The 22,267-nt window shown below is 31.0% G+C and overlaps 1 protein-coding gene and 1 long non-coding RNA gene across 2 annotated transcripts; both read right to left on the bottom strand.

Annotated features, from left to right (window-relative positions):
- Nucleotides 1-283: 283 nt before the first annotated feature.
- LOC143044996 (uncharacterized) lies at nt 284-3,669 on the bottom strand. Its single transcript, XR_012968834.1, has 2 exons — nt 3,590-3,669; nt 284-1,592 (listed from the first exon to the last, which is right to left on the bottom strand). It is a non-coding gene; the product is annotated as an uncharacterized LOC143044996 (long non-coding RNA).
- A 436-nt stretch (nt 3,670-4,105) lies between these two features.
- LOC143046552 (uncharacterized) lies at nt 4,106-13,585 on the bottom strand. Its single transcript, XM_076219710.1, has 7 exons — nt 13,476-13,585; nt 9,903-10,160; nt 7,374-7,643; nt 6,785-6,832; nt 6,222-6,272; nt 4,734-5,039; nt 4,106-4,194 (listed from the first exon to the last, which is right to left on the bottom strand). Exons 1-7 carry the CDS (start codon nt 13,531-13,533, stop codon nt 4,106-4,108), a joined length of 1,080 nt encoding a protein of 359 aa, XP_076075825.1. The 5' UTR covers nt 13,534-13,585.
- Between the last annotated feature and the right edge of the window lie 8,682 nt (nt 13,586-22,267).

Here is a 22,267-nt window from a genome sequence, read left to right as displayed (position 1 = left end):
TGCCAACATTCCGAACTCAACAGATTTTTGTAGTCGGACAGTCCTTTGATTTCAAAATCAAAAGCTCTCATATTCCGGAATTTCCTCAGGTAGACAATTAAGGTTTAAACCGTGTATTATAGCAAGATGAATATCTTACTTGTACATGCCAGTTGCATATAATTCCATTACACAGACAACAATGTATGAGCAAATCAAACAGACATATTAAGGGGCTCGCGGGCATAAATCATTTTTTTTAAATATAGGAGTTCCCTATTTTTTTCTATATATTTTTTTATCCTATACGTAATAGAAAAAGAGAATAGAAATATGGGGTCATCGTTCATTTCATCTCACAATCTGCCTTTGAAAGAAGCATGCAGTTCTGTTTAAAAATTAACTTTTTTCTATTTAACTTATTGGAAAACAAACGTCAATATGGAAAAAAAGGACATAATTTTAGAAATCGCTTAAATCTTACAATAGTTTAGTTTAAATACAGCTTTTTTGAAAATGATAATAAAAAATATTGGTCATTGATGAGTAAAAAATGATATTTCAATTTTCATGAAAAAAAAGGCATATTTTCACCCACGGAAGATAATTTGGAGCTTTTTTCAATGATCTTAACATTTTAAAAGTCATCTGTGGTCAAAACGAATTGATTTTTTCGGTAGATTTTTGTATCATATCATAAAGTAGCAACAAATAGTGTAATAAGTTAAATTTGAAGAATAATAAATGAAAAAAAAAATGAACATAACTATTTCAACAAAGAAAAACAACATGGCATATATAACATGTATAAATTACACAGAAAAATACATATTAAGCAAAAATGAAAGTCAAAAATACCAAAAAATGACAACAACGTTAACACATTAACATAGTAGCGAGATGTAAAAATACTGAGGCACGTAAAACGTATATTACCATATTTAACTGGACTAAAGTGTAAAGTGTAAAGTTAAACCAAACAAAACAATTAAAAACACTATAACACATTACTATGATAAATTGCTCATAGAACTAAACAAATCTACACGCTATTTTGATTCAAATAGCAGGGTTGATTTTAGTGTACAATTATTTTTTTTCCATAATATTTTTGAGAGATTCGTGCCATCTAGATACGTTCATATGTTGTATAATTAAACACGCGTTACTGTGAGACATTTTTGCAGCTTTACAAATCCTGTTATTAAGTACTTTTGTCGTAAAAATCTTCAGTTTTCTGTCCAAAAACATGATCATAAGCTTCCTCTTTGCTATCTAGTCTTGTGTTTTGTTCTGCAGAATCATACACAGTATCAATTGTACGGCTGTATGCGTCTCTGTCGTTAACCACATGTCTCCGTTCATTAGTTTTATCATATACCCCCTCCTCAGAAAGCGCATACGGTGATTGTGAATCTTTAGATGGATAACTATAAGCTGTGTCGTCTTCGTTCTGTGTCGTGTTTGTTCTGTTGTTTGTTAGTTGGATATTCGGTACCTTTTTGTTTGATGGATACTGGGGGAGTGCTATGTTTTGTTGACCAACATAGTCATCATCATAGAGTCTACATATGAAGTGTGGGCGTTTACGATCCGAATCTTTGCTAACATGTCTGTAAAAAGAATAGTTAAATCAATTTGTGCGTACATGGTAATATCATTTCGGGAAACTATTGATCACATATATATTAAATGTCAAACATTTAAGTATCTTTGAAATAAATCCATTTTAGGAATCAAAATCATTAATCCATACTTTTTTTATGAATGAACTACACATCCCTTTAACGAATCACACGTGGTAAATGATCACTTGATCAGAAATTTAATGTAATTGAAATTAACATAACAAAAGAACTACTTGATGTACGATAAAATTGAAATAATTTTATCTGATGATTGCATGTACATGTACATAAGTACAAGGATAGATAATATTTATCAAGGTAGACATTGTGGTAGATGTTAATAATTTATAGCGGGATTTTTTTTCTCATTTGCTTTCCCCCCGACAAATGAGACTGTAAAAATCGGGGCCCCCTTAGTTGCTTCCCTCGGCAACTGAGGGTTGATGTAACAGGTGATTATTAATAAAATATGTTTAATATTAAAAAAAAGAATGAAAGGTATCTAAGAAAACAGCTTGTTTTATTAATTATGATACAATGTTTTATTTATAAAATGCATCATGTGTACATTGCAGACAACCTAACATATCGGATGCAACCGTTATATGACCTCACGCTTATGAAACCTAAATGATGTCATGTACCAAATTTATCATATCAATCGTTCAGATTGCTGACGAGTTTATAACTACTTTTCATATCAAGGTTCTGGTTTGTTTTGTATCATCCATTGAGGACATCATTATTTATTAAAACGTAAAACATGAATCAATAAACATAATAGACAGTACAACAACCGCAAAAATTGATGTACTAATGCATTTTTGGATCAAAGAGAAAAATCCCTAAAACAGTTCCGGAAATGTACAAATAGCTCTTATACAGTACAAACACAAACGATGTGTCTGATATTCAAACAAGTACCAAATTGTATTCTGTTATGATAAACTGTTTTAGAAAAATAAATGCTTCAATAAAAACACATGAACGCTACCATAAAGATAGATATGTTATAAAAAAGGAGCAAAAGATACAAAAGGGATATTCGAACTCATCAAGCGAAAATAAACTAGCAACGTTATTGTAAAAAAAAATTGCAAACACACAAAAAAGTACACAATACACAACATAGAACAATAATGACTAAACGAAGCGGTCGCCGTTTGTTTATGTGGTTCATAAGTGTTTCTCGTTTATATATAGAGAAGACCGTTGGTTTTCCCGTTTGAATGGGTTTACACTAGTAATTTGTGGGACCCTTTATACTGTAGGGAGGTCAGCCAAAATATTTAGTATAGATAAAGTGCATAAAATAATTATTCTGACAGAGCTAAAAAAAAAAGAAATTCATGTGTGCCAAATTTTTTAAATCGGTCAATCGGTTCAAAAGTTATGATCATTTAGATATACAAAAAATTGGCCGTTTTACTTGCGAAAGCAAAAATACCATATTTTGGGCTATTTGTGAGGCCAAATATATCAAAAGTATTAGGAACTGCAAGCAATCTATCTGCATAATTGCAATAAGGCCCTTTTTTGCTTTGATTGAAGCAAATAAAGTCCTCTGGAACATCAGTATTAAGGAACTACAATATCTCAAACTTGGTAAAAAAAAATTTGGACTTTATTTATAGCTTGCTGTTCGGTGTGAGCTAATGCTCCGTGTTAAAGACCATACCTTTACATATAATGGTTTACTTTTATACAGTTTTACTAGATTAGATAGAGAGTTGTCTCATTGGCACATCATCCTATATCTATAAGCAACACAAACCCCACCAAAACCTTTGGCAATAAATATACTTTGGTCCACAAATGATAGGTCGTCAACTCATCTTATTATCAAATTATGTATGATCTTATGACTATATATGAAACGTGTATATTGTCCCTTATATTAAACCATGAAAGTTTTCAAACATGCCACCCTTAGAGTATTTTTAGAATATTATTTCTCTGTTCATGACATGTGTTTTGCATACCTTCGCCGAATAAACGCAATTACCACTATGACGCAGACCACTGCAATAATAGCCACTGGAATTCCAACAGCTATTCCTTGTAAAAAAGAAAAATTTGAATATCAAAAAGTATTGCAGCATTGGATTTTATTGTACTTGAACTATAACATAAACTATAAGTGAACTGAATTTTGTTCCTTTGCCTTCAACCAAATCTATATATTGATGAATGCATGTTATACATTTTGATTCGTTGGAATAAACTTAAGAAATTCAACTCATTCTATCCTAATTCTACTAATAACTTGAACTTTTTGTCAATACACTTTTCTCCATTCTTTTCTTAATACAAAATGTATATCGCCTCGAGTCCTGATTCAAGATGTATATCGGACTCGACAAATTTAAAAAAAAACCTTTGAAGGAAAAACTCGCAAGATGAAACCTAAATGATTTATCAAATGCTGCCACAAACACTTACTCGGATTCTTAAGTGTATCGAACTTAAACATGATATTGTCAATAAGCAACGCTAAATTATGTTATGTATCGCTTACCCAAGGTTGATGAGGAAAAGTCTTTTTGAGGAGAGGGATACGTCACACATTTCCCTAGTTTGTTAGTACCTATGTAAAAAGAAACAATCTTGGCTACTATGTACCGTACGTGATTCACCGACCTACTGAAGTTATAATTTATAACAATGGTAATGATCATACTATGATTGATTGTTAATGAACGATTTCATGACATCATTAGATGGTTGATTGTTATAAAATATTTGTGTCACTGATGACCACGGAATGATACAATAGTTGTCGCCATTTTCCTGTCGTCTTCTCATTTATTGTGACATCACACATTTTTTATTACGATGTGCAACACGACAAGTGCAATGTATAGAGTTGCTCAGTCCTTAATATTTGTTTAGCATTTTGTAGAATATTGCTTGTTTTTTTGTCGTTATTTTTATACGTGACTTTGTCGGTCTCTCTTCGACTAATACTTTTTAATTCCACCATCGTCCAACACTCTTTCAATATTAGTTTAAAGAATAATTTTGTATACTTTCTAAAAAACGGAAACAGACGAAACGCGCTTCTGGCAAAAGCATAAATTTCAATTCTGATATCTATGATTAGTTTATTGATACACATTAATTTACCTTGACAACACACTGCACCAGCTACTTTGGTTGTATTACATGCCGTTTCATCCTTTGAAACATTACATTTGAACAAATTTGTTTCAAATCCATTACAGTGCAATGTAAAGTTTGCAATTGGTATATCCACTAGTGTGTCAAGAACTGTAGCATTTCCAATCCAGGTACTGTTTAAATGTCTACACAAAACAGCAGCATCATCATCATCCCATTCAGAACTACAGAGTTGCTGCGTTTGATTTGTCGAATGTAGATAGATTACTACTCGGTGGTTTTTATCAAGGCTAAGTGCAGGCAGTTCACCATCTTAGACAGGAAAAAACATATGATTTAAAATTAAAAACAATTACAAATGTACGTTAATTTAACGCATTAAATGATTGTCCATCAACAAATTAAATTAGTAAACGTGTGTATTCACAACGTTTTACTCATTCAACAATTTAATCATTCTACAAATCTGTACTCACTAAACAGCATATTTTTCAATTTATAGTTTCTGTGTATGTATGAATATATACATTCTGTTTTAAACAATTATTGCCTTGACTTTTCCCCGTTTAAATTGTGCGTTTAATAGTTATCCCATAAGGACGCGGTGTGTCAGTGTAAGATCAGCCCGATGGCCGGAGGCCAGAGGGTGATCTAACACTGACACACCAAGTCCGAATGGGATAACTATTTTACTTACCAGCTGTTTTATATTAGACGAAAAACCGTCTACAATTCATAAAATCGAGTTTAGAACGCCACACAACCATTATAATATACTTTATATATTACTATATGATGTATACCCTGTATGAAACCCGAACACGATGAGTAGATATCAAACAATGTCAACTCGCCCCACTTGCCAATCGGCCCACACTATATCGTCACTTTATAAAAAAAAATCGCCTCATTCTTGTTTACCGATTCTTCCCACTTTTGAAAAAGTGTAAAATCAAATTGAACAATTAGTTTGACAACTTACTTATTTACGAAAAAGATTTAAACCCCACTGAATAAAGGTCTGCCAACTCGTTCCACTTATAAAAAGATCTTAATTGCTTCCTTTAAGTATGTTAAATCACTGTTACAAATGTAGTTCGTATCCAGTTTTCCTGGTATAGTGGTATGTGTCGTGGCTTGATATGCTAAAGGTCTTGAGTTCGAATCTCTGCATAAACACTGGATTTTTTCTACGTGAATTTTGATAGATAGTCTTTTCCGTATAATTAATTATAAGTTTTATAGTGGATTTGACATTCCCGCCAAAATGTAACAGAACAAAGGAAAGCATGCATAATAAAGGAACTCAAACTGGGGTTATCTGGTAGGGGTGATCCGGCTCAGATCACTCCTGTTAGAACAGAGGAACTGGGATGTAATTATACTTACAATTTGGTTTCAGGAATACATTATATTTAGTATTACATGTATTAATTCAATATATACTTTTTTTCTTATCTCACACAGATTGAATAAAAGCATATCATTACTCACTTCCAGAAGAAATATTTTCAGTTGTAAAAGTAGTCGTTTCAAGTCTACCATCTGAAGGAAAACAAAAGAGGAATTTCATATTTGTCTTATTATGATAAGGTAAATCATTTTACAGAAAATTACACGAATTGATTCAGTTGAGCAATCAAAAAAGATCAGAAGAAGCTGACATAGAAACAAGTTAGCTCTTAACATGTGATACAGCATTCATTTTTATCACAAACTAGGAATGTGTTTGTCAGGTTTGTTGCCTGAAACACTTTTCCAAACTCTAATACAGAAACGATATCATGCTTTCAAAGTATACACATTTGAATATTACAGAAAATCATGATAAAAGATATTCATACTACATCAACCTAACACAGTATATTATAGTGTGACAGTGTTCAGCATAGGTAATTGCAGTGTCTTACAATTAAAGCTATATGTTCAAAGTTCAGATTCGTCTACAGGTTTTTAGTTTATCACTAGTTTTCATTGTTAGTTTCTTTCAAACACATTAATATCAGGTTCTTTCAAAGTAAACTTTTATAACACGTCATTATCAAAACACTATAAACCTGTTGATGTGCTGTGTACGCTCTCAGTGACTGGACGATCTGTTGGTCCTGAAAGTAAAAATTCACCATGTATTAATGGTGTTTCATCAATCAATACTATACTGTACTAACAATGATACGGATGAATTCAGCGGTGAAATTTTGTTCAAACAAACAAACAAGTTTGATCTTAGCACATACCTGAATATACATATTGAAAAATCAAAATAGTTTATTGACCATTATCAGTCAAATAAACGGCACGAAATTATGGAAATCTGAATATTAGTTATTTGCAATTTCAAGAAGTTGTAGGTTGATGAGTACATATATGGGGTATACGTCAATGAAATAGTTATGAAAGAACACATACAAATCTGAAATCACATGTGTAATCATTTCAAAAGTATAATTTATTTACTTAGGGCAAGGAATTCGAAGTAACTGTAGCAGGTTTTTTTTAAGTGGTAACATTAAGAACAACAGAAATTATTTTTATTCTAACGTGTTCAAGTGATAAAATGTCTTTTTTAACTTTGTAACCCTACATTATAATGACGTCTTTGCCGTTATTACACACTTAGTAAATATACATATCTACAGTATTTACCTATGCACACATACTGGATACTGGCGAATCTTTTATGATAAAGCAAAGATGTCTTAGAGGTATCCGATGAGCACCTCCGATTTTCATTGCATAATTCCTTCAGAAATGATTTAGCTTTGTTAACGTTCATACTATCACAGCCACTAGTCTTAATAAAGGACTTAGCACTTTTAATATGAATGTGGTACCCGGAAGGACAATAGACCTCTTTTAACGAATTTGCACAGGTATCAACAGGATTAGGATGTTTGTTACTTCTCCACCAACCTCCTACAGACAATACAACTTGATTAATTAATGATAAGTAAGTGGCATAGCGTACATTAAGTTAAAACGAAATAACAAATAAGATTCAAGAAAACTAATTGAATTTCGTTTGCATTCACGTAGCATTCTGTAAAATAACAGTTTTAAGCATTTTTTAAAAATATTTTAAAGAATATACTGTTATTTGTCCTGATTTTAGACATATTCTGATATCCAAGTGTTGCTTTCTTGTAAAGACAACGCACACAAGGAATCACCATTAAATAGGACGTAAGAGTGTAGAAAGTTTACATATGGCTTATTATGAAAATGAAGATATGGTATAATTGACAATGAAACAACCCTTAAGAAAAGAAAAAATGACACAGAAATTAACAACTGTAAGTCACCGTACGGCCTCCAATAATGAGCAAAAACCATATAGCATAGTCAGCTTTAAAAAGTCCCGAATTCGAAATGACATGTAACACAAACAAAACAAGAAAAACTAACGGCCTTATGTCAGTAAGGGGCGTTACTTAAACAAGTGGTTTTTTAAAGTTTACTTTACTTTTGTTTACTTTTATAAGTTATGTTCGTTTTTGAAAATAATTAAATAACTTAAAAGAGTTATTTTGATTTTTAATAGCAACATAGACTGAATGTAGTTTTCATGAATTTTTACATCATTTTATATCATAAATAAAGAATCTATTATATTTGATAGGAGTATAGAGATAAAGGGTTACTTTAAAAATAATGTAAAAAAAAATTACTTGAATAAGTTATTTTGTACATTTTAAGATTAGTAATAACACTAATTTAAGGAACATATTTAAATGAGTAGGATTCAAAACTATAAATAGCTTTAAGTATGAATTATTTCACAAGGATCTATCTATTTATATCAGTCTTATTTAAAGATTTTGAAGGAAAATGATGATTTAATAGTCCCAAGAGACCAATCTTAAACCCAGAAGCGTCGGTAAGAATGATAAGTGTGAGAAAAAGGGAATTTGTGTTTCAGAAGGATTAGAATGGGTATTTCATGGGAGAAATAACCAGTTGACTGAAAATTTGTTAAAGAAAGTAAAATCTGTATCATCGGACACCTTTAAAATCAATATTCGGAAAAGTGACTTATATAAGTAATCTTTAAAAATAGCCTCGTTTTCAACTTTACTTGTTTTGGTAATTTCAATTGTTTCTTGTTTAAGTAATGTCCCTGTATGACTGTATGTATCTATGTATGTACAGAATAATGAGCGAAATACAAATAATGTTTCACAGCAACAAGCGACAATCACTGAATCTATGTCCGGCTAGAGGGTAAATATTCTTCCACATTACAGTCAAACTTATTGATTTCAGATGTATATAATAAAAATGCAAAACAAGTTTAATTAGTATGGCAAGGTTTAAAAAATATATCAAACAATTACACGTTTTTTTACATGAAGTTAGGTAAAAAAGGGAACTTATGTGTCATTCTAACATTAAATTGATGTCGATCAAAATTGTTAAACGTGTTTATTTGCGTTCAAAAACTTTTAAATACCTTGCATAAATTTTAATCGATAATAGTGGTATGTCTTTATTGTAAGGCGACGAAAATGTAATATTGCATTATGTATGATATAAAAGAGTGAAAGTGATCGACATTAATTGCATGTAAGAATAAAAGCACACATGTAAAGGTACAAAAACGTTAAAAGCAAACGTTTGATGCAGAACACTGTTAAAAGAGGGAATGATCCATATAACATACACATATGTGCTAGTCAGAAGCCTTGAATTCAGTGGTTGTCGTTTGTTACTGTGTATCATATTTGGCTTTCGTTCATTATTTTATACACAATTTATGATGTTAGCCTTCTCATTTTACATTTGTATTTTCAGGGCTTTTATCGCTGACTTTGCTCTTAGGGTTTTTTGCTCATAGTTTAAGGCCATATTGTCCTATAAATGTTAATATCAGTGTCTCTTGTAGAGAGTAATATCATTGACAATTAAACCAAACATCTTATTTTTATAGCTTTATTTTAATTGCATGTGTTTTACCTGTTCAATAGACATTTATTAGTATTATGCTGTGCTTTGAACTTTCAAACTATCAGATGCAATACGACAAGCTAGATGTCATAAATATTCTTAATTTAAAATAAAACCCGAATGTTTACAACCAAACACTGTGTCTATGTCGATGTTTCATTTATGTAAAATAACTTCTCGTTTTATTTGTATTAAATGGCAAAAAACATCAATAAACAGACATATACTCACCAGAACACTCAAAGTTTACTTGTAAACGTCTTGATGGTCTTTGACAGTTATTTTCAAACAAAATGTTGATGGGAAGAGTACAGTTATTTTGTCCAAGACAATGGTCATCAAAATAAGTTTTTATGTTTGAGTGGCATATATTTCTGTTATTTTCATCTTGACAGGGTGATTCACCAAATTTTATCGATTTCCAACCTATGGTCTTGTTTTCAGGACAGGAAACTAGAGAATCTTCACAAAAAAGTATGTCTAAAGGTTCTACAAATGAATAGATAACTGTTATAGTATTACATGTACAATGTATATTTTACAAGTAGATATCATATTGTCTCCTTGACAATTACAAAATATTAGCTGGTATTTCATTTACTTTTTTGTGTTTGTTTGACATCTTATGTATTTGAAGATTTTATTCGTCAAATAATTTATCACAGATATCAATTGTTTCATAACGTTTAACAATATCATGAATTCCTTCCATGACGTCACAAAGTATATCGGTTTTTAGATATTCTAAAAATAACCGTGCAATATGCATTTTGCTATCAGCCGTTTTCTCTCTACCTTCGAAAATATAGTTTAACATGTGACTATCCCTAAACGAATGCAATATATGATTGCATTGGATAAAAACCGCAATCTGTATACGTGTGTATGTAACACATTTTGTTGTAGAGGGGTTTAAATATTGCACAAGCAATATTTTACAAAAGACCAAAAGAGTGAAAAAATATATTTAAACAAAATGCATTTGACTAACAGTTCGAACAACTGATGTTTTTAAACCTTGCTGACTGCCATTGACGATTGCCAAACAAATTGATCACAAAGTGTAACAAAATGGATCTCTATATTTATTAAATACCAACTAGAAAATAATAAACTTGCGGCAAAGGTGGTAAACCACAACATGAGGTGCTAAGTGTTTGACATCATATCCAGATTTCGACAATTGATGTCTCTTCAGTGATGTAAGGGATCGAAAAGTATTTGGAAGGCTGATTAATTTAGTTTAATTAAAAATAGACTTTTGAATTTTAAAGAGTCAAAATAGGATGAACGGATTATGTAAACCAGAGGGAAAATATAATACAAGCCCACACAAAATAAATATAAACAAATCTAAATTGAAAATAACGTTCAAACCTATGATTGCGTTGGTTATATATATAGAGGGGTTTAAATATAGGATAATGACATTTTTGTTATTGATACTCAATCGATCAGCAAGAATATGAAGCCAGCTAGGAAGGGCTAGCTGATATTCGAGCCGATGAGGTCAGTATAAAAAAAATACCATAATGCTATTTTATTTTAAGACTAATCACCGATTAAAAGAATAATGATTATTCTTTTAATCGGCAAGTATGAATAGACTTTTACAGATCATCACTTGATGTAATAGAATTGGACTTATTTTTTGCTACTATCATTATCCATATGCAGTTTTGTTTTGGTTATATAAGTAGACGATGTGGGATAAGTGCCTATGAGACAACTCTCCATCCACTTATTTAAGATTGCATTCGGGAAAATAGTGTTGAAAAAAAGTTTTTAGTTTACGGGGAATATATCATGTTCATTAACTTGAATAAAGAGTTGCGTTATTTGCACTCATACCAAACCTTCTTATATCTATACAATAAAGTAAAGCAGAGTCAAAATAACAAGTTAAAATAGAGGAATTGATACGTGTGGTCTGGGCTCGAAAACAAAATTTGCAAGATTTATAAACATATTTTTAAAAAATCTTATCATAGCTGTATTACTGGAAAGGACTACCCCACGTGTCGAATCTTGGTATCAAATGAAAACAATGAGACATTGACAGTTTCTTGTGAAATTTATCATAAAATAAAAACAAAAAACCAATTAATATATGAAATTGTAATTGGAATGGTCATATTAAAACTATCTATTTCTGTACTTTCGGAAATCTTTATGATAGATTATTTTTTTTTCATTTATTATTGAAATTTTATTAATTGATATTATTTTACGTGTTTATTTATTCATGTTTTCATTTAAAAAAAATATTTATTTCTGTTTTCATTTGATAGTTTTATTTATTTATTTGATAGTTTTATTCATTAATTATTTATTTGATATTTTTATATATTCGTTTATTTGATATTTTTATATATTCGTTTATTTGATATTTTTATATATTCGTTTTTTTAATATTTTTTACATATTTAATCAATCATTTGGTAATTTATTTATAACATTTTTTGTATGAATTCATATACAGTTACTGTGGATGTGTTTATTGTATTTAGTACTAATTTCGTGGACTGCGAAACACTCGCATTTTCGCAGACAATTGATTTCATGGTTTTGTGAGAGTCTGCATACATTCTTAGTGAAAAATTATAGTGTATTCAACGAGAAATAATGAATCCACAGCATCTATTAATTTAATCTTCTTATTATTTCAGAGGAAGTTTTAGGACATGTTTTCATTTTTCATGGCCTTCTTCCTTTTTCTATTAATTCAGTAAATCCATGACAAATAATTAGCAGGATCTGCTTTAACTTTCCGTAAAACCCAAGATCACCCCTGGATTTTTGTGGGGTTCGTGTTGTTTTGTCTTTAATTTTACTTTGTTGTGTTGTGTGTACTATAATTGTTTTTTTCTGTTGGTCTTTCTCTTTATTAGCCATGGCGTTGTTAGTTATATTTTGTTTTATTAGTTTGAATGTCCCTCTGGTATCTTTTGTCCTTTTTTTTATTCTAACAGAAGTAAATAGAAGTAAAGGTTGGAATTGATTTGAGCTGAAGATTTACCAAGTACAAATTATATGTGGAACTGTTGGACGCACACAATAAAAAAATAATACAAAAGCTCAATACAAGACCAAGGATTCGTATAGTAATTACTATACAAATCCTTGACAAGACCAAGGTCCCTTAACCGTTAAAAACAATGATGATACAATACTTATCTTCTCCATAGAGAATGCATCCTGGTTGTATCTTGTTTTTCATGATGGTCTTGTAAAGCAAACACTATATGTATCTCGTACACATGTATATACTTCCTTCTGACCCTCTATAACTAAATGTTTACCTTATGTTTATAGGTGAAACCAGAATATACGTATGAACGGCAGTTTTGGCGTACAACGTATAATATTAAAACTTGAAAAAAACAGTAGTCTGTATTGAAATATTTAAAAGAAAAGAAATAAACCATAAAAAAGTTTTACATTATTCTGAAATTATATAAGACAACAAATGCACTGAACAATTTAATTATAGTTCTTTGCCTTGATGCTCCCAAACGTACTTATAACATATGTTAGAATAACCTAATTGGTATGGGGGACGATACATAAAATAATCTATTCAAATAACACGGGACAACGTTTCAAGCCATACACAAGTGTATCGACTTTAACAATAAGGATGAATAAGATTAATAGATACATGTACACGATGATTTATCGAAGACATGGTGTGTATATTTCCATATTGTTACATTGCAATATATCGTGCACCCGTATCGTTGTTCCTTTTAATACTTCTTCATGTATCAAATATTTACAATTAACTTATCATAAATGACTCACCTATTGTTTTGGTAAAAACTAGAATTTCACATATGAAATATACCCATATTTTAACCATCTTGTAAATATGTATAAACAACTGTCCTAGTTTCGACCAGGAAGTTTTAAATGACCATATTATGTACATGACATCAACCTACTTTAAAACCTCTTGACTATAAACTAAAATTATCTTGTTATAAGTATTGATATTTTTCTTTTAAATACCTGTTTACCTTTAAAATTTAAAAACAAATTCAGTTTTTCAACATTTCAATTGACATCATAAGCTATTAAAATGTAGAAATTGTAAGGGTTTGCATTTTCATGAAAAATACTAAAAAGGCATTTTTGTTTAAATCTGAAAAAAGAGAAATGTCATTTCACCTTTTCTAACGAATGTATTACAATCAAAGATGAAGACTAAGATAAATCGAGCATACTATAAATAAGAAAAGTATACGAATACTAACGAGTATTTTAATATGGATACATACAGTCTTTATAACAATACAAATATAAGCTCTTGCGAACTTTTTGTCTTATATAGTTACAGTAACAAATAAATATTTATTCGATAACATATTTATAACAAAAAACTAACAACATACCGTTTAAAAATTTCAGCGGCATATATTAATATATATTAATACAGCACAGTCAATTTTAATTACACGGACAGATCTACTAGAACATTTGAGCAACATACCAAAAGGGTTGCTAGCTACGAGATATATATAACAATAATATTTTATTGTTCAGCCATTCATGACAGTTTAATAGTTAATTGACAATTCGCTTTTAGGAGCCATTATGGTTCAATTTTGTCCAAAAAAAACTAAGAACACCGATCAAGAATATTTCACTTGCAGGTAAATAACTCGTCCACATGTGACACGCAATTTAACCTCTTAGAAAGACATGGATTAGGCATGAATTATGCATGTTCAGTTATTAAATTTAAAAAAAAACCAACATATTCCTAATTTATCAAAATAGGTTCAAATGAACAGCATTATAACTTACCCTGGGTCACACTGTAGAATGACTCGCCTGTCTTTCGGGTCATATTTTAGGTTCATTTTTAGTATCGTAAACACGAAAAATATACTACAACCATAACTTGAGATTACTTAAAAATATCAATACTTTTCTATGTGAATACGATATAGGACCGATCAAAATCTTTTCAAAAAGTAAAATAAAAAAATACGCAGATCCTAATCAAATGGCAAAATCAAAAGCTCAGACACATTAAACGAAAAGATAACCACCGTCATATTCCTAGACATGTACGCCTAACAAAGGCCAATATACCAACTCGCGAGTTCAAATCCAAAAGGTTCATTTCATTGTTGTTTAAAAATTTGAAAGCATCCTTAAATGACGGTTCGTATATAAAAGCGATGTCTTTTACATAAAAGATAAAAAAAAAAAAAAAAAAAAAAAAAAAAATACAACAAAAAACTAAAGACTTTAAAGAGCCTGTGTCGCTCATCTAGTGCTATCTATATACATACTCAACAAATACATTTTCCAATATTGTACACAATAATAAAATTATGTTTTTGTATCTTACGTTGCTGATCATAGAAGTCTGTTTAGTTTCTCTCTATCTTATTTAGCTTTTGCTTAAAAAAAAAGAGAGGGTGAAAATCCTCTAGAGTAGCTCAACTTATTAATCAGCAAAATTTGACTTGTTAGTAGATCCTGTCTTTCTTATCATGTATGATTATTTAAGTTTTTATCTATCTATTATAATTTTAATCATATACCGCAAAACGCAAAATAATGGTTGAAAATTGGATATAAAGGGCACTAACTTCTTAAAGCGTCAATTGGCAGTTTTGGCCGTGTTAACGTATTTGTAGAGTTCACTTTGCTGAACATAATAGCTGTGTACAGTTATATCTATTTATAGTATTATTCAGGGTGATTACCAAAAAAAACTGCAAAATTTCAGAGAAATAAGCCAAAAAATGCATTTAACCCCTTTTTTCTATCTTAAGCCATGCCGGCCATCTGGGAGGCGAGTTGAATATTCAGACACATTGAGTTAACTATATACCACAATGATGATTGATGCAAAGTTTGATTGTATTTGGCCCAGCAGTTACAGAGGAGAAGATGTTTCTAAAAGATAATTTTGTTTTTGAATTGTTAAAAATTGAAGGGCAATAACTAATTAACTGGTCAATCGATCGTTTTGTTCATTCTGACTTATAAGCAGTATATGTAGATCTAACTTTGCTGTAAATTTTTATTGTTCAAAGTTCCTCTTTTTTTAAATAGTATTAAAAATAATAACCAAAAACTGCAAAATTTTCTCAAAATTACTAAACCATTTTCAGCAACAAAACAACGGGTTGTATGATTTGTCTGTACAATTCAGGATAGATAGATGAATTATCAAACCCACTACAGATTTGCTCAAAACGCGTTGGTTTCACATATAAAGGCCAAAATCTTCAATTTACCCTTATCATCCATTTTGAACCATGGCAGCTGACTAGGTTGGCAGACAGGGTCGTCACACAATTTTTTTTTTTTTTTATATATACCAGATATGATAGTGGCAAAGTTTGGATATCTTTAGCCCAGTAGATTCATAGTAGATTTTTGTAAAAGTTAATGACGGTTGTCAGACGACGGACGACTGACCACGATATTAATTTAAAGGTTCTGCCAATCTGCATACGAAACCTATTTAACATGTGTAATTCGTTGAACATTTAGGTTCACCTAAACCTACAAAACCCACAAAACTTGGTAACAACGGAACAAGTATGAATCCACAGTATGTTGATTGATTCAAGTCGTACAACATTGCAGATACAGCATAAATTCATTCCTGTTTATGTTCATTATTGCTGTCTCAGTGAAATTATATTTCCTTCAAATGTAAGGTTTTGTTTCTGTAACCAGGTTAATATCCATCAAAAGATGCAGTTTTCCCTTTTGTTTATACCCCGACCTTCATGAGCACCGTTTAATGAATAACAGCGCTTATGATGTTGACATACAATTGTACCCGTTGTATATTAACCGACATCGTTGATAGTATAAATCACTAACCATTAAACACTTTAAAAAGTAAAATCAGAAAAATACTGAACTTAGAGGAAAATCAATTCGGAAAGTCCATAATCACATGGCAAAATCAAATAACAAAACGCATCAAAAACGAATGGACAAGTTCAATTTAGCTCAAATAAAACAAAAACTACTGTATTTATTAAAACGGAAAAGATACACATTTTTTTGGGCAACTGCACTCAGCTTTAGTGAGAGCTTTTTACTAAACAACAGCGTTATTCCTCAAGACATTGGATTAGGACTAGAAACTGTCAAAAAAGAGGAAATGAGTGTAAGCTTTTATATATGTATGTATGTACATATAGTTTTATACAGTATGATATGGGCATACTTATATGAGATGGTACATCCAGTTTTCGAAGACACACCTCTTATACACTGAGAAATGAAAATATTAATCTATTCACCTCAATTGCTGGAATTGGCTCTAACTTTAAAAGTTTCAATTCCTTAATAATAAAGCTTTAGATTAATCTTTCCCAAAGTTTAGAAGAAAGTCCTCACATTAAATTATATCTTTTAGATAAGGGAATAACGTATTAGTCATTGTCAACTAAAAAAATAATGCAAGCAACCTACTATATCATGTGTTTAAGCAATTTATACCAGAGAACACTCCTTGATCAATTAAACAACATTTTGTATAATTATTTAAATGATGTAAGACAGGTTGTACTCAACTGTAACGTTGACATTCACATTGACTTATTTTAAATCTGTTAGAACATAAGAAGCATACCGTTGAAAAAAACCCACCTACTTTTTTTTCTTTTCTATCATTATTATGTCATGTACATTTGTACTTTTAACGAAGTGAATGAAAACTCTTTAATTAGTGGGTGTTTACATTTTTATGTCTGGCTGGCTGGTAATTTTTTTTATAAGTTAACGATGGAAAAAAATCAATCAAAAAGATGCATTTCTAAGAAAAAGAACTATCGTGTAATGGTATTTCGACTCTTCTGATTCTTTCTGGGCGTATGTGTGGTCTGATAATTCTGAAGCAACAGTTGAACTTTCATGGAAACCAGTATCTTGAATTTTCCCATTTTCACTATTTCTTGTGAGAGATTCTTTACTTTTATTCTGAAAAATTACTATAGTCTATAGACTTGCAATTCAGTTCTACAGATTTTAGCGGGTCGTAAGCATGTTCAGATAATATCGAAGATATTTGGTTATTCATATGATCCAGTTTCTGCTCCATTGCTTGTCAGAGCATCTCCATTTTTCCTGTCACAATTAAAAAAGAAATGATAGACCTACAATCGAAATCATTCGTTCAAATAATGCAAACCAAATTTTTTCGCGAATACATTACTTCGCGGCGATTTAATTTCGCAATTTTGAAATTTACTTGATGAAGTCAGGTAAGGAAAGAATTAAGCTAAACCGAATTTAGCGACTATCTAAATTTGCGCTATGTTTTACTCGCGAAAGTTAAAAATAAATCGTTCTGGACAATTATTTGGTTTACAGTATGTCTATCCATATGTCAGGGTTTTGAAATTGTATTTGCGACGAATAGTCGTGTCAGATCTGAAGATATTCAGGGCATAGGATAATGCCCTGCCCCGGGTCATTATTTTGTTTGACTCATGTGCAACGTACAGATTACTTAACATTTAATCCATGTGTTGCTGACAGTTGGATTTTATTGTACAATTTTCTATCTGTCACACATTTGGCTTTTGGCCGAAATTATTCTGCCTCTGTGTATTGTTCTCATACAATTACCCTTTACTCTATTAAATGACAAACTATTCCTAGTTTCCACATGGTAACAGTTACATTCTTTAAAAAAGGAGGGTGGTGTCTATAGTATTTAATCCTGATTGTTAATCGATTAAGCATGTTAAGAAAACTATGTATTATTTAGCAAAAGAATGAAACAATTATTTTCAAAAATCTAGTAAATATTGATGAGAAATATTCTGATTTGCCGCTATAGAAATGTCACGAATTAAGAGAAAAATCACAGCACCCCTTTGAAACAGATTGGCTGATAAATTATTTAAAAAGTGAATTGTAATTTTTGTACATCTTAACAATTTGGTTGCTTCTCTTGCTTCATGTAATTACTTATAAGTCATTTATATTGTAACTGGACAGTTATTTCTAACGTTTATACATGCATGTAGATTAATTAGTTCATAATAGAAATGTAGGCTGGAAACGTACACTGCGCATCTGGAAAATTCAATTCAGATTTGTATATGATCGACAAAACACTATCAAATACATTGTCATGATTGTTGCATAAGTTAATACCTACAACTATATCCGTAGATCACCATTTGACTTACAGTTATATTTGTCCAAAAGTCATACAACATGAAAGCTCCAGAATATCGTATGAAATTGGATATATATGCAGGTCTCAAATCTATGGCGGGTACCAAATCTATGGTAGATTCCTTATGTATGCAAAATGTGACGTTACAAACGCCAAACAACTCAAATCTATGGCAGATCTTCATTTTTTCCAAATCTATGGCAGATCTTTAAATTGTGTATTTTTTCCGGGGAAAGAATAACATATAACGTCCCAATTGAATAGCGCCATATCACAACGTCGCCGGCGCTAACGTCGGAACCAATATATTAGAACACAATTCCAGATGAAGATATTTCCCTCGACAACAATTTGCGGATAGTCAAAAGGAAGATGTGACCTATAATCCGGAAGAGGGACAATATGTGCTGTGCAGACCGAACCCTGCGATGCATAAAGGCAGTGTTTTTTTCAGAATTTTTAGGAAAGGAGTTGTCTGCTGCCGGCAAACTTTATAAAGTGACAACTCAGGACAGGATATAAATTTAACTTAATTCATCTTCAAGTAAGAAAGATATATTAAGGAGGAAATAAATATTAAGTCTTAGATGCCTGATTTCTTTTATTAGTTGTTACTGGGTTTGAACTAGCTGTAAGTAACTGCGAGTACTCTCAAATTAGTGTCTTTATGTTTTTGGGAAATACAAGTACCCAACCACGTGTGTTAAATTTGTTAGATGTACGTCTATCTGTACGATACCTGTATTTACGTAATCATACACGTAGGTTTTTTGAAATGCATTTTATATACATCAAAAGATTTGATATCATTGCAAGGATACAGGTTTAAAAAATGACAGATTTTATATATTCTAACTGATCTTTGGACTTTAATAGTGTAAAATTCTGATTCACACAACCCCTCGAGTATGTAGTTTTACCATGTCTATAGGCCCCTTATTTTGGTATCCAATTCTGGGAAGTTAGATAGAATTCTCCGTTGTTATTTTTTTAAATCTGAAATGAAATGGAACATACATGAAGAACAGAAATATTTTATCTATTTTCAAAAATGTTTCCGAAGATCCCGCCTTCCAACCAACATAGCCACTATGGCTAAAAATTGAACAAAGGGGGAAATGCAGTTTTTAACTTATGTTTCCGAAACTAAAGCATTCAGAGTGAATTTGACTAGTAAAACTGTTCAATAGGTTGCGATCTATCTGCCCTGAAATTTTTAGACGAATCACACACACCGTTGTTGGGTTGCTGTCCCTGAATTAGTAATTGCAAGAACATTTTACAGTTTTTGGTAATAATTATAGATTATCGTTGGTTATGTTAACGAGATTGATTTTCTCGTTTGATCCGGTCACGGCGAAAGCGAGAAATACAATCTAGTTGAGATGACTAATGATAATGTGTTGATCGCTATTTAACCTATGGCGACGTTGTCAATTTCATTAGCAACGCCACATAGCTCCTTAGTTTCTAGCGATAATTTTCCATCGCAAGCGAGTAGGGTGATATGAAAAATTATCACAAAAAAGCGATAATCTTGAATATAATATTATAGATAGGGATAAACTGTAAACAGCAATAATGTTATGCAAAGTAAGATATACAAATAAGTCAAAATGACCAAAATTGTCAATTCACCCCTTACCGAGTTTTTGCCCTTTATAACCTTATGTTACATGATTTCCAAAACCACAGTAGATAAGGTGAGCGACACAGGCTTTTGAGGGTCTCCAGTTTCTCTTTCTTATTTCAGAGCATATTATTATGCCCTTTATAGCTTGCTGTTTGGTGTGAGCCAAAACTCCGTGTTGAAGATCGTACCTTGACCTATAATGGTTTACTTTTATCAATTTTGACTTGGATAGGGAATTGTCTCATTGGTACTCATACCAAGATATTTTATCTTAAATTCAATGATGTAGTTTTTTTTTTCGTCACCCAAAATTGGGCTTTCCTTGCATAGTTTATACAAAATCTGAGTGACAACTTTATACATCCTGTAGCGTCAGAAAAAGCCCAGTGAATCATACTTTTCATTAAATTTTAAAAAGCATGATATCAAATAAATTTTGTCAAAATATTAAAAATTCTATGGATTTCAATAAACACCACCTCTACCCTCAATCAGATAGAAAACAGTTAAACTCAATACAGCGATCACAAAACAGCTGTACACTGAATTATAATGTCCATTTCCTTCTTTGTGTTTAATTTATTTACTTTTGGACACAAAAATGTTATTCAAATCGATCTTGTCGTCATCAACTAGTTTGTGAGTCATTGCGTTCATTTTATGTCATATACTGTTTATTAAGGCATCGATTGAAAAGACAGCGATTGATACATTCATATGACATCAGGTTATATTTATGTAGTGATAATATGTAGATTCCTACATTGGTTCATGAACCTAGGGACGATACAATGTATCTAACCGATATTGTTTAGGAATCAATATTACTGATAATTGATTGACCTATTGAGATCGGATGAATCCGATAATTCACATGTAACTATAAAATAATTTGTTTTCTGATTATCAAATAAACATCAAATTTTGTAAACGAAAATCACTTCCGATTGCCTTTCACGTTCCACTAATTTCTATTCTTTAACACCTATTATCAAACGTTGTGAAGTGAAAGAGGTTATGACCCATAAACCCAGCCAATCATATTCTGAGATTAGCAACAACAACAAGTTGATTTTATAATACATTGAGTTATGGAAAGGGTAAATTGACAAATAATCAGATAAACAGAGACACATTCTGTAAATGGTTAAACAAATATTGATGTTATCGTCGAATCTTAAGATATGCAATGTATGCACTAGATATGGATACGTAGCAGGGCGCTTTGAATTAAGGAAAAGTAAGCTATGATGAAACATTTAGATCGAATTTTTTATGAAAATATTAAATTTGCTTCACGAGAATTTGAAGAATGTAGAAATAACTAAATCGTGTAGTACGTATATTAAACATAAATGTTGTGTGCTCAGAATAAGTTCCACTTACCTGCTTTTATATTCATTTTGATAAAATACAATATTCCAAAATAAAAAATGAAAGTCCTGCACATTTCGTAGCTGAGTGTATTTAATGTTGATGAACTGAATTACAAGGAAGCATAAATGACCCGAATACCTATTTTTCCTAAGGAAACGATTTACTGTAAACTAACAACTATTTCCATCAATCAACAATAGACAGGAAGACATACCAAACGAAGTTTCTTTCATAAAAAGAGAAAACAAACGAAAAAAAATTTATAAAGAAAAGAAAGAAAATAACAAATAGCTATCGATGTAGTTTTACATCCTTTTAAATATGACATAGATGCGTACTCCCCTAGGTAATGCAATATTTGTTCTGGAATAAACAAAATCCCTAGGACTCAAATACGTGAATGAATGTCAT

Source organism: Mytilus galloprovincialis, chromosome 9 (assembly GCF_965363235.1).
Source record: "Mytilus galloprovincialis chromosome 9, xbMytGall1.hap1.1, whole genome shotgun sequence".
NCBI lineage: Eukaryota > Metazoa > Mollusca > Bivalvia > Mytilida > Mytilidae > Mytilus > Mytilus galloprovincialis.
Note: the sequence above shows the minus strand (reverse complement) of the source record. Positions and strands in the feature narration are given on the sequence as shown.